At 38.8% G+C, this 14439-nt stretch overlaps 2 protein-coding genes across 4 annotated transcripts in view; both read right to left on the bottom strand.

Moving 5' to 3' along the window:
• Positions 1–1599: 1599 nt before the first annotated feature.
• LOC128621874 (transmembrane protein 25) lies at positions 1600–7654 on the bottom strand. Its single transcript, XM_053647896.1, has 8 exons — positions 7008–7654; positions 5110–5469; positions 3603–3893; positions 3072–3203; positions 2923–2956; positions 2694–2828; positions 1889–1938; positions 1600–1757 (listed from the first exon to the last, which is right to left on the bottom strand). Exons 1-8 carry the CDS (start codon positions 7072–7074, stop codon positions 1684–1686), a joined length of 1143 nt encoding a protein of 380 aa, XP_053503871.1. The 5' UTR covers positions 7075–7654; the 3' UTR covers positions 1600–1683.
• A 3391-nt stretch (positions 7655–11045) lies between these two features.
• The window catches only part of sik3 (SIK family kinase 3), a 31939-nt gene continuing 28545 nt past the window's right edge, over positions 11046–14439 (bottom strand). For all 3 annotated transcript variants that reach the window (XM_053646792.1, XM_053646794.1, XM_053646793.1), the window contains 5 exons: positions 13931–14171; positions 13718–13818; positions 13454–13580; positions 13221–13349; positions 11046–13111 (listed from right to left, as the gene is read on the bottom strand). In XM_053646792.1, the coding sequence (XP_053502767.1) occupies positions 13228–13349; positions 13454–13580; positions 13718–13818; positions 13931–14171 (591 nt within the window). In that variant the 3' untranslated portion in view covers positions 11046–13111; positions 13221–13227. The remainder of the gene's footprint in view (positions 13112–13220; positions 13350–13453; positions 13581–13717; positions 13819–13930; positions 14172–14439) is intronic.

Raw genomic sequence — 14439 nt, forward strand, 5'->3', positions numbered from 1 at the left:
CTACATATGAGGAAACGGTTTTAGAATTAGAGGAACTGATCTCAAAACTACAGCTCCGGTTCATAAGCAGTACTGAATCATTTCATGTTCATGTTCAAGTTCAACTGTATGTCTGATTTATTATTTCATGCAGTGATGATTTGGTTCATAAATCTTACTGATTCTTTTTTACTTTGAATTCTCATATTCATATTGAATCATTTGACAAATTTGACAGTACAATCTTGACATGCAGATGTAATATTAAGTTCATATTTAGTGATTTATTATGAGATATAATTTCTTTCCTGTTTGGAGTTTGATTCAGTAACAAATATGATTCAGTGATGATTCAGTGTAATCTTCTTATGCGCATTTAATATAAAGATTTCATATAATGAAATTTGCTACAGGTGTGCCTTTACTGATACTTGCTACAATTGTGCCTGTACTTTAGGTTCATAACGAGTGTTCATTTTGTTAAATCGTCCAGGTTCCACTCTGTATCTGATTCATACACAGTATGATTCAGTGATGATTTTACCTTCATACATTTCATTGGTTTCTTATGTGAATCAGTTACAATATTGATTCGCTTTATCTCCACCACTGATTTGATATCTGATTTATTTGGTTCAGTGAAGATTCTGTGATGTTATGAATATGTGGTTGTGTGTGAAAAGAAAAAATATATACACACCACTCAAGTCTCGAATCATAGCACCTCCTGCTGGATGGAAAGAACCGAATCTCTCCATCTTACCTTTAATAAATAACTCTTGACATGTAGTATACTTATATATATATATATACACAGAGTACATTCCTTATATGTACATGCAGAAAATATACATGTAAATATACAAATACATAAGTAACCTCTGAGGTGTAGTCTTATCATTACAAATATAACTTTCATCATTATATTATTAGAATTTATTTAACATTCTCTTCGATTACACAAAGACCATGGAGCATTCCACATAGCAGCACAGAATTCTGAGTAATGACTCTTCGACAGCAATCTCTTTATTATTAAAGATCCTATACCTGGATATGATGTTCAATTAAACTTGTATTAATTCTATACACTTTGATATCATTTTCATTTAATTTCTTCAGCATTGAAATACTGTTCAGATCTCTTTTTTTTGAGAGAGAGAGAGAGAGGTGGAATGAGGTCATATGATAAGCTCACAATATAATAAACATACAACCCAATATCAATGTTTTTTCTAAGCTTTCCTAAGAGCTTTAAGAAAAGCTTTTAAAGGCGTCATTTCTGTAATTAATACTTTCATTCATTATAAGAACTCTAACTGTCTATGTTTGCAGCAGCCATTTTAAAATCTGAATACCTAGCATGGGTAAAATGTAGATTTATTAATTTATATGTTTGTTTTATTTTAAAGGACTTGTTTGGACATTTTGGAGGAAAATTAATTACATAATTTATAATTCGATATTAAATTACAATATTAAATTTTTTATTCGAATATATATAATATTGTGTGTATACATTATATTATCAATTACAGATATAGTTATAGGTAATCGTTTATATAATATAAAAGCTATATGAAATTAAATCAAGGTTGCTATACTAAATTTATTTAATTTTTTTTATATTAAAATCTAACAAGGGCAAGTTCATCGTGGGATGAGTGTGTGATGTGTGTAATGTGTGTGTGTTGAGAAATACAGTCAAAGCCAGATCTCTTCGCTGCTTGTGCTGTTTACTTTGTAGATGTAACCGACCATGGGGTATCTGGCGAAACCTAAAAGGAGAAAAACAAAAACCCTTCATTGTGAAAGGAGCAGACTTGACAGACTTTGCATTTATTTAAAAACGTGTACACGTCTCTAAGTAGACTTCAAACACACACTTTCAGATGCCGTGACCTCTGACCTCTGGCGGCGTAGGCCAACGAGAGGTCCTCTTCCTCCTCCTCCTCTTTAGTCTTCCGTGTTAAAGTGTTCTGTTTGGAGTTCGGAAGCCGTCCTGAAAACACGGCAAACGATACACCGTGATCTGATGTCTGATTAAAACTAGAATTGTCCAATTAAATACACAGCCTATTTTAAAGATTTTTTTTTTTAATTCAGTGATGTTTTAACTCTGATTTTGTAAAAAAAAAAAATTTGATCATAGAATTTTTATTGGAAATTTGCATTTTACACATTATAACACCACACCCAACAACCCCAACAAAACAACCACAGCCAAAACCAAAGGAAAGGGGGAAACAAAAGACAATAACAAACAAACATTCAAAGAAAAAAACACAAAAAAACAAAAAAAACAAACAAACAAAGAAAAAGGTAAGATGATTAGTGTTGTGTGTAACAACAGAAATATAAAATACAAAACCTTTTTTTTAAATGATGTCACTGAATAAAAGATGAATGTGGATGTAGGATCTCATGGATATTTGATTCATTCATGGGATTGATTCAGTGGTGATTCACTGCAGTCTTGCCATTGCAGATTTAATAGATTCAGTTTATAGACTATATTACTGTGTAACAGATTCATTCACAGATTTGACTCAGTGATTCAATTTACAGATTTAATGCAATTCCTATTAGGATTATTAGCAGTGCTGATTCATTTCATATTAATGTTTAACTCGATACAGATTTGATTCTTGACTCATTTTCTTTTATTCATTATGGTTAATAAGCTGATCAGTTCAGCTGTGTAATTGATTCATTTGCCTATTTGATTCAGTGTAGTCTTGCCTTTACAGAGAGCGCTGTGTTCGTTGAGCGGCACGTTGGAGGGCAGCGACATGTTCTCACGTGGCAGATACACGTGGCTGTTCACTGGTATATTGTCTGATCTGTTACTGATAAGAAAGACAAATTGTGAATGTTGTGCAAAAAAACAATCTCACACACACACACACACACACACACACACACAGTGATGCATTTACATACCATTCTTGGGTCATGGGAACTGCGACTGGTTCCTCTGGAAGAAAAACCAGGAACAGGAAAGCAAAAATAAAGGACTTATTGTATTCCATAATTATTTGAATTTTTGGAGTAAATTTCCTAGTTGCTAATGCTCACCAACCAATGCGTACCAATGATTTTGGTTTTGCCCTTATGCAGAAGACAGAGCACCATCAGAGTGAGGATGAGGAGTGTGACGAAGCCCGCAACACCACCCGTGACAATCCCTAGCACCGGCACTTCTACTCGAGACTGCAGGAATTCTGGGAAAAAATAAGTACAAAAAGTAAAGGGACCTGCAAAGGACAATTTTTTTTTTTTGGCTAATTTCGACCATTACATCTTAGTATTAGTATATTTTGACAACTTTAATTATATTCATTTTTTTTAAAATACAAGAAGCACTGGTGCTGTGTTAGGACATTTAGTAAAAATATATATTACTATTAATAAACTGGATAAAATGGGGTGGCGGGGGGGTATTTAACATGGTCACTTGACCAAATATGGTCATTTTGCACAACTACATTACATTGGGGGAAAAAATTGATGATCAGTTTGATTCTCTCTAATCTAATTGTGGATCTAATTAAATTTGGCAATTTGTGAAATTAATTCATTAACTGATTAGGATAACCCGACTCAAAATCTACATTGAGTACCTGTGAGTGTCAGGTTGGTGTGGGCAGCGCCGAGGCTGTTGTTGGCATTGAGCGAGACGTTTCCTGATAGGCTGCTCAACATGACCTGCAGACTGTGATTGGCCAGCCACGGGTAGCTCCGCGAGTCCAGGATGAGGAAGTCGGAGGTGTTGGCCACCAGCTGGCCGGACTGATCCACCCACGTGATGGTGGCGGGGGGGTTGGAGCGAACCAGTGCAAAGAGCACCAAGGAGATCCCGGGGTCAGAGGTCTCACTGTAGTGGGCGTTGACTCGCAGAATCTCCGGCTGAACTGTGAGCGAGATATTTTTGGGATATTCTTAAACTTTTTTTTTTTAACTATTTATTACACTTCCTAAACCAACCTCTTGTGAAACCCAAACAAGATTGCAGATGTCCCATAAATAGATTATTAAGTTATATGCATGCAGGAATGGTTTATGTCAGGGCAAGGGTTAGCACTTGTAGATTTTTAACCATAAGTTAAACTTTTGAATCCAATTAAATCTCCCTTTCACAATTTATTATGTGAATTTGTTAGAATTTTGATCAGAGATCAGGTAAAAAGCAAGATAAGACCAGTTCTACATTAGCTGGTTTCTATCATTTCAATAGTTGGGTGCCATTATTTTCTTGAACTGGACCTTACAATTTTAAAGAATTGGTGTACATTAGCTTCCTGAATTGGTCTTTGTGCTAAGTTTCAGAATTGGCCTCTTCTATTTTCAAGAATTGGGCTTTACTAATCTGAACTGGGTTTCCACTAGTAGAGGTTGATTGATAGTGGATTTTACCGATACCGATAACTAAGTCGGGTGGTACCAGCGGATAACCGATTAATTAACCGATAGTTTTTAAAATTGATACCGAATGAAAACATAACACTCAAAGTAAAATACTGCTGAACTTTATTACAAAAATGAACACTACTAACTGTACCATGAAAAATGTACTGTACTTTTTAAAAATAAAATAAATATATAAATATAAATATATATTAACTACTCATAAATATGAAAGTAAATAAAAGATTTACATCCAAACTGAACCAAAAAGTAACACTCCAAATAACAAATAAAAATAGAGACATCCAAAATGAATTTAAAAAAAAAAAAAAAAAAAAAAAAAAACTTCAAATAACACAACAAAATTTTTCAGTGAAAGTTTTTATTTCACATCTAGAGGCCGCCCTAGAGCGGACCATTCTAAGCCGGACCCTTCTCAGCTGCTCCCGCAACAAACGCAACCGGGCAAAACTATTGGTGTGGATCTTTGCAGTTAACTGATAGTTCCGGAAAAAGGTTATCAGTGCTGATTAATCGGCAAAACCGATCGATCGGTTGGTCAACCTCTATACACTAGTATCCATAACTAGGCTAGCTACTTTGCGTAATTAAGTCATGTGTCTTCTACCTGCTGTCCACGGTCAGTAACATTCACCCTTTCTGCTCTAATAATCCTTTAATTCGATGATCATATGTCAGATGTGTGTATTTTTCATTACTCACACTGAACGTTAAGGACAACAGTGGCATTGTAGCTCTCTCCACCATGCGGGTTGGATGCGGCACACACCAGCTCACGATCCCACTTCCTCGGCCGGAGAGTGAACGTGCTGTTTCGCTCTGCACTGTACTTCATCATTCCCTTGTCATTCGGCGACGTCATGACCAGGCGCCCCGGCCCACGGCTACCTGAAACCTCACTCTGTCTCTCACCATTGAGGTACCAGGAGAGCAGGGGAGGGGCTTGTGGAATCCAGCCCTCTGATTGGCAACTGAAATTACGAGTGATGTTTTCTTGCACAGTGACCTCGGAATGTTGGCGTCCATCAATCTTGGGGGCGGGGTCAAGTGCTCGTGCATGGCCTATATATATATATATATATATATATATATATATATGAAGGCACCAATGATAAAACAATCAGAGTCACATTGTGCTTGAATTCCAGAAATTGAATTGAAAAGTTCACAACCTTCTTATGTCAGAATAGCTGAGAAGAGAGAAAATCTTGATGATATGTTCACTAGACCCATTCACAGTCTTTATGAAGACACCAAAAGTTATCAGCCATTATTGTTTACATTGTGTTAATTGAAGCATGCGCGGACTCTGATCTTTCTTTCGTGGGTATTCACAGTAATACAGTGATGAACTTATACTAATTTATTCAACTGAGCATCATCAACATCACTTAAATACTGAAAACTCACAGACATGATACATCAATCTCAACTGGAATATTATTAATTATTGATTTTCATATTAATATTTATTAATTATTAATTGTTGATATTATTATATTAATATTACAGCAATTACTAAAGAGATATGTTGAAGAAATTTGACAGTAAGTTAACAATGAAATTCACTCAGCTGGGCATTCGCCATTACTCAAAGCCTATTGGCTGATTTTGGTCATGTGACTGGACTCTGATCATTTTTCCATAGCATGGCTTTATTTTAAATGGAAAATTCTCTGACCCTGATCTTTCTATCATCCAAGTACATCTGTGAGATCATTCTTCAATGCTCACTCAACAGCCGTGGATGCACAACTCCAAAAAATACAGTTTTGTGACTCTGATCGTTTTTTCATTGTAGTCTTCATATTATATACAATATTCTGTATTAGTGTTTGATAATAAATATATTGATGAAGTTAGTAATGATTCATCCCGGTCCTGCTTGATTAAGTAAATGAACAATGTTACCATTTAAACCATTTAAAAGTGTTTAGAAACTTTTTCAGCAAACAACCGTTGTGTGAATGTTCCGCAACTATATCTTAGGACTTGCAAATCCATATTCTGTAAATGTTTTGGCATACTTTTATGCTGACTTCGGGTGTTCCGCTGAGTCAGAATTCTTTCAGTGTTATGGAGGAACTAGTGGAGGTAGACGGACAGAGAAATCTGTTCATTTATTTTTACTGCTGAACTCCTACGCTAAAGCAGCGTGTCAGGATTGCAAAATACGCGAGAGTTTGACCAATTAATATTACCAATAACTATGAAAACGGAAATTTTGAAAGGTTACTGCAGGTCAAACTGAAGAGTGTACATTCTATTTTAGTCTCTTTTTTTATCCACCTGCTATCCTGACTTGCTGCGCTAACGTAGGAGTTTAGAAATAAAAGTGGACAAAAGTCTCAATTTATCTACCTCCGCAAGTTCCTCCAACACGTCGAGTGACTCTGACTCAGTGGAACAACAGAAGTCAAGAAAATCAACAAGGAAATATGACAAAATATTAAATATGATTTTACAAGAGTGACGGTAAATAACTAGGAGAAACTTCGAGTTGTAGAAAATTCGTAACATCCGTTACAAAAAACGTTTGTGAAATAACAATGTTAAATATTACGTCAGCTAAAACTACCCTAGACCTTTTGGTTCCTCACCTGTCCAGCCCCAGGTAAAGGTGTGCAAAAGCAGAACAGAGAACCTCGCCCTCCACACGAACTCCATCCTGTCCTAAAGTAAGCGTGTTCGCAGAGGAGTGGTGAGAAAAAGATATAAATTATACAGAACAGGGCAGAATCAAGATCATAAGATTAACACCTTGTCATGCACAGAAGAAATTCTCAGAAGACAGCTACTTGTCTTATTAACTTCGAGAGTGGGGAGGGGGGAAAACGTATAACATATAATGTACATGAGAACTTGCTTTGTGGAACGTTAAGTGTAGCTATAAGTGGATAAAAAAAAAAAAAGCACAATGTGTTCGTCGATTAATTAAAAAGTGCAGACAAATCGCTGTGGTGCAAGAGGGTTAAAGGTGACACGTCGTTTTAGGAAAAGAATCAACTATGCATTGGTGGTAGTAACTCTGCTTCATCGCTGATTATTTTCCAAAAACAGCACAACCTGATGCATTTTATTCTTTACATACAGTTACAAGATCGTTTCTAAGTCTCGAACCGTATTTTATCAAGAATCGTCCAAGCTCTAAATGGGCTCAGAAAGTAATGGAGGATAGATGGATCAAACAAGCGGAAATACTCGATAAGGGCAAGTTTTTGAATTTTTATTTATTTTAAAAAGATGGATTGAGACACTGCATTTAAAAGTTACACTATAACAAGCTAAACAAGCTACGAATGATGGTAAAGAGATATAGAAGCTACTGGAAGATGGATGGATGGAAACAGAGAGAGAGAGAGAGCAGATCTATGTCAGAGAGGAGAACGAGAGGGAAAGAATGGCAAACGAGGCATGATGGAGGAGTGCGAAAGCGATGACGCTCAGAGCTCGTCAATAATTCATGGCCAGTGTGTTTTGATTTCCGAAAGAAAGAAATTCTGGTCCGTTCCTGAGGAACGGAAAGAATAATACTAAGCAGCCTGTCAGGTAGAACAGCGTGAGCAGGTTCTCACACTGATCTTGGCAATCAATACGAATCAGGATCGATTAGAAGTCCAGGGAACGTTACAGAGATTACAGAACAGTGAAGGAGGCCATATTGTTCTGAACGAGTGCACGCTCACCAAAACCTTCACACACCGTGTTCCCTCATACACAATGATCTGAGCACTGAGACGCACTACACACTCACTTCATGATGTCAGTGAATCATACACTAGAATACACTCTCAGACACACACACACACACACACACACACACACACATACACACACACACTTACTTACCTCAGGGCAGATGTATTAGTCTGCTGTCTTTTATCCGTCTGTAGATCCATGCATGCCTGCAGGAGCTCATCCACTCGCTGCAGCTGGCACAGCGCACACACACACACACACCGTAGTATTGCCTCTGAGCGTGATAGTGTGTGTATGTGAGTGGGGGTGGGAGGTTGGAGGGGGGCATGTACACTAATGTAATCTGTGCAGTCACCTTGAGTGTAGATCTAATCAGAGAGATGCACTTTATTTTCACAAATAAATTCATATTTACACACAAATTTGGTCACTGTGATTGATTACTTTGCTGCAGCCATTGATTGAAATGCAAGAATCCTCTTGTATAAACCCATCAGCTTCGCTCATGCTCCATTACTCTGGCCTGAAAAGCCTCTGCAGTGCAGACCCTCGTGCAGACACGATCAGCAGAACCCGGAGCATCCCTGGTGCTGACACAACACAGCCGAGAGCTGCTCTTCATCTTTCGTCCATCAAGAGCAAAACCGGAGACGTCGCTCACTGATGACTCTCATCTCAGCACTGGTCAATTTTTAAGGAGCAGCAGCTTTGAAAAGACAATGGAGCTGTCAAAATAATTCCAGGATTGGATGTTCTGGAAAAATATCAGTCAGGGTTTCCACAGAGCGCCAGTAAAATCCCTTATTAACCCGTGACTCGGCCCAAGGGATGTCCAGTCCTTCTTTTTACTAAATGTGTACACTTGAAATATTTTTTAAATAGACTTCAACTGTAAGGAAGCTGTTGAAGAAAAACTTTTTCAGGCATTTGACCTTGACCCTTTTTGGATCCATTCTAAAATCGAAATCTTCTGGTTAAAACGATAATCCCATATAAATCCGATAAACATTCAAGCACTCGTTCTTGAGATATTGCACTAACGAAAATCTCAGATGGACGGACAGGCGGACAAACGTCAGTGTCCGGGTAAAGAGGGGATTAGTCAGAGAAGCAACCAAGAGTCCAAGGGTAACTCTAAAGCTTGAGCTGTTGACATCTACAGCTGTTCAGAAGCTGTGCACGTGAAAACCTGTTCCGAGTTTCCAAAAGACATGTTCGAGACTCAGGAAAGATGTGAAAAATGGTTCTTTGGTCTAATGACATCACAATGAAACTTTTTGCACTTGTCACAATGTGCTACGTTTGGTGGAAATCCGACACCCTTCGAACAGCATCCTCACTGTGAAGCATGGTGGTGGGAGCATCATGTTGGAAGTTATCCTTGGCCCTCTTTGTTGCTTCTCTGACTAGACAGTGTCATAGGTGTGCCATATTTGTTCTATTTTTTTAAATAACAGCCTTAACAGCGCGTTGCAAGATTATAAAACTTCTCCAGAACGTTGATTTCATCGCTTCTTGGTGTCCATGACGTTTGTTCAGCTTCTGGGGTCTTCCAGGAACAGGTGTATTTACACTGGGACCAGGTGATACACTTATAACGGCGCACACGTCAACTCCATTCAGCTGCTTATTTCAGTTCACTTCAGAACCAATTTAGAGGTTTCACAATAACTTCAGGTCAATACTTCAATCAATTTTTTTTTTTGTTTTTTAACATTTGTAAATAGTTTTACAAACTACTAATCAATGTTCCTGAAACACCTCAGTATTATGGGATATTTTGTGTAGATTCATGACATAAAATCCCAATTTTTAAGTCCTAGTGGATGAGCCGTTACCAGAGAAACGATAACGCATACGAACGAACGCATCAATACAAACCTGAGATTTGCAGCAGCACTATCAATCTTATAATTTTTGGATTCAATTTTTTGTGAATGGGAGGATTTATCCCTATTCTCAGGTATCATCACTCTATAAACCTGTCTCCCCTCAGAGTGTATTTAAATAAAATGGTGCGTCTCTACTGAAGGCACACTTCTAATGATTTTCAGCTCATGAACTGAATGAAGAAGAGTCAAGATTTACGCTGTAAATGCGAAATTTCCATTTCATCATATGGCGCCCCTCAAGGCTTTATCGTAGGTCCGGTTTTATTTTTTGTCCTGCCATGGATAAAGCAACGTCTTAAAAAGCAGCGTGGTTTACACCCAACTTTACACACCGCAATGACTGAAACGATGATAGTGTTTCAGTACAGCTGAAAACATTTTTAAAAATAATAAAGCAAGAGAAAATTTGTAAAAATAAAATAAATTAAATTGATTAATTAAATAAATAAAAATAAAGAAAGAAAGCAAGCAAGCAAGTGGGGAATAAATATCTATAAAATAATTGCCAAAATTGATAGTCTAAATCAAGAAAGCAAATTAAATAGTTAAATAAAAAGAAGACAGGAAGAAATGAGGCTGCATCGATATCCATTTACTCTAACAATGATATTAGCCATATAATGAAAGATTTTTTAAAAGAAAAATAAATATATTAAATAAATAAATATTAAGAAAAAGAAATATATATATTTAAAAAAAGCAAAAAAGAAATTAATAGATCAATCAAAAAGAAAGAAAGAAAAAAATGGGGGTGGCGTTAATATCCATTAAGACATCCGGAGAAAAGAAAGAATAAAGGGGAAAGAACAAAATGTAAATATCGGGGGAAAGTATTAAAGGAATAAAGCAACTAAAAATGAAGATAAAAGAAGGAAAAAGTGTATTCATTAAAAAAAAGAAAAACAATAAAAGGACATTCAATAAAAACCAAAAAAAAGGGAGAAAAACAAAGAAAAATCACAGAACAGTGCAAGTTTAGCAGTGTAACAACCATATGACTGTTACACACACACACACACACACACACAGATACTGAACACCCAACCATCAGGTTTTTATTCATTTCTTTATTTATATATATTTATTATTCTCTCAGTTTGTTTGGAATTCTTTTTTTAATCATTTGTTGTTGCAGTTTAGTATTTTTTTGTACTCAAAAATGAAACAACAACAACAAAAAATTAATAAAACCAAGGAAAAAATGAACAAAATAAAATGACTGGGAGGAAGAGAAGGAATGGGAGAGAAAAGAAATGACAAGGACCCAGCATGCACCTGGGGCATGGGGTGCAAAACACTACATACACACTAACACACACACACACACACGAACGTTTAGTCCATTTGCGAATGGTCGCTTCTCAAACCTGTGTTGTCTGCACTCACAGATCTAGTGCACTTCTTCCTTTTATTAGCCGAGTGCTGAATTCTCGGCTAATCGTTAACGTTACAAACGCGTGAATGTTAACCAATGGTCGTGTCCCAAATCTCACCTCAGCCCTGTTCACTTCAGACCGATAAGTGCACGTGAAATGCTGCTAACTGAAACAGGTGAACTGTCATAGTGTGCACTTCAAACCTAGTGCACTGGAGCTACCTGAGATTTGGAACACGCTGAACTTACCGGATCGCGTCTTTGGACAAATATAATTAAGCGCCGAGGGTTAAATTCAAGAGTCTGTGGTGTTCTGGAGGCAAACCTCAACCCATGTGTTTGTGAGTGTGTGTGTGTGTGTGTGTGTGTGTGTGTGAGAAAGAGACAGACATGCAAAGGGAAGGACCGGACTGCGAGTGCGAACGTGTGGTGATATGTATGAGCTAGCATCTCTCTTAAACACGCACACAAAGTGGCGGCTGTGACAGTGCGGCGCAGCAAAAAAAACAAAAAAACAATAAAAAGCAGCAAAAGTTAAAACATGAAAAAATACAAATAAAAATAATTACACGCTCCTCGGCCTGTGGGATAAACGAGCATCTCTCCGGGGGGGGGACAAAAACAAATAAAGAAATATATAAAAACATACACGTGTACAGAAACACAGAAATGTTGGCGATCTATACATGGCGTCACTGTACAGGAAGAGGAAACGGTGATGTGCCGCGCCGCAGCCACGGCCCGGGAAAAACGGATGGAGACAAAGGTGTGGAATGAATGCAATGAGGGAGGGAGGGAGTGAAAAGAAGAAAAAAAACGGGAGAGGTTAAGAAAATAAAGCTCGCTTTTAAACTGAAAGTGCAGGATCGTGTGTTCTTTTTTTCCTGTTTGCAACACCGATTATTTTTCCCCTCTGTTTTAATATTAATAATTGTCATTATAATATTATAACCATAAAACTTCTTTTACAGAAAACATTAACAATAATAATAATAATAATAATAATTAATAATAATGATCAGAATTCCTACATGAACGTTAGGCGTAAAAATGCATTTAAAAAAAGAAAGGAAGAAAGACAGAAAGAGAGGAGACGAAACGAATGAGAGCCGGTCGTCCTGTGCCATGCCGAAGGTCTCCGGGCCCCGTCCACCCCCGCCAGCGTGTCAGAGTAGACCGCTCTGCGTTAGGCTGCTATCAGAGCTGCTCCGGAATGATCCATTGTAGCGCTGCGGATGGGGGATGGATGGATACGAAACGCTGACGCTACCCCGCTTCCAATAAAAATCAAGCAAAACAAAACAAAAAAGGACAGGCTTTTTGTGAAATACTTTGGGTTTGTGGCTGTGTGTGTGTGTCAGAATGTGTGTTTATATTTATACAGATGCGTCTACGTAAGACTGTGTGCAGATGCCTCGCTATGGCAACGTCGACGAGACAGAAGGGGGCGGGCCCGACGGAGCAGATGGACGGTTGGGGGCGGAGTCAGAGGGAGACTGAGTCACCCGGTTCGTCCAATCGGTGGGAAGAGCTGGACGATGAGCGAGCCTCTTCTTGGAGGGTGCGCACATGCACGCACACACGCATACACACACGCATACACACACGCATACACACACGCATACACACACGCATACACACACGCATACACACACGCATACACAGATGATGGAGGATTGGCATGACGCAGCTGAACACAGGAGACAGGTATGGAGCTTTATACACACTGCACACACACCTGGGGGGGGAGGGGGGGGACTGTCAGAGATTATTTATATTCAAATATATTTATAAAGAATTTTAGAACCCGAACACACACACACACACACACACACACACCACATTACCGATGTGTTAGACGCCAGCCTGCTCCATGCTGTACTGAAGGTCTTGGGGTTTGTAGGTGAGCAGCATGTCGCTGGTGCAGGAGGAAGGGTAACACGCGGCCGAGTGCAGCTCGTCCTCCACGTTACACACTACACACGTGCACACACACGTTAATATAACCTGCAGTCCACAGCTCAGTGTTTTTGCTATTATGGAACTCTGTGTGTGTGTGTGTGTGTGTGTGTGTGTATACCTGACTCCTCCCTCTGGTGCAGCTGCTGGCTTCCAGCCAGAGACGTCTGGCTAAGTATGTCAGACATGCGGGCGGAGCTTAGCGCCTTCCCGGCCAATAGGCTCATTCCAGACATTTCTGCCTGATCCTGCGGAGCATGCGAAAGAGAAACGCGTTTCGGTTCAGGAAAAAATAGAACATATCAAAAATTTTACAATCCTTACAAAGGATTTTCCCCAGGATGCCGCGCGTTTTTGTGCGAGGCGAGGGACAGGGAAGACGTACATAGGCATCGTCGGCAGTCTGGATGGTGTGATGGCGCTGCAGCGAAGCCCGAGGCCGATACGCATCTCCCTGAACAGGACGAGGGTCAGCCTCCATCAACACTACAGCGAGAGAGACAGAGAGAGAGAGAGAGCAGTACTTACAACAATATTCACTACAGTATGGCCACTTATGGCTAGATTATATAATACAACACTGCGTGTGTGTGTTCACCTCTCTGTGCTGTCGTCGTGGCGACCTTGGCCAGCAGGCTGTCATGGTAGGCAGCGGCAACATCGTTGTCGTCTTCCTCCATGCTTTCTGAGTGAGCAAGAGGCGGAGCTTGGCACTCTGAGGGTGGAGTCCGAATCTGCAGCAGGTGGTGGTGGTGGTGGTGGTAGTGTGTTGGGGGCGGAGCCTGGGGCGTGGCCGGGGGCTGGGTTGGCTCCAACATCAGCAGATTGTCACTGTAATCCTGTAAGCAAAAAAGATATTTAAAAAGGTGTTCTGGCTTTTTGCACAAAAAGTAGTGACAGACGCAGCCAATAAAATCGCACCTTTTAGTTTGAAAAGATTTTAAAAGTAATAGTCGAATAAAAAATTTTTAAAATAAGAATTTGATATTAGCCAAGCCCAAATAATTCCAGAGTTTGCAAACTTCACATAAGTTAATTTTGAATTTTTTCCAAAATTCAGCAATAAATGATCAATCGAGCTCAAAGTATTACAAATTGCAGCTCCAA

This window comes from Ictalurus furcatus, chromosome 17 (genome assembly GCF_023375685.1).
Source record: "Ictalurus furcatus strain D&B chromosome 17, Billie_1.0, whole genome shotgun sequence".
Taxonomy (NCBI): Eukaryota; Metazoa; Chordata; class Actinopteri; order Siluriformes; family Ictaluridae; genus Ictalurus; species Ictalurus furcatus.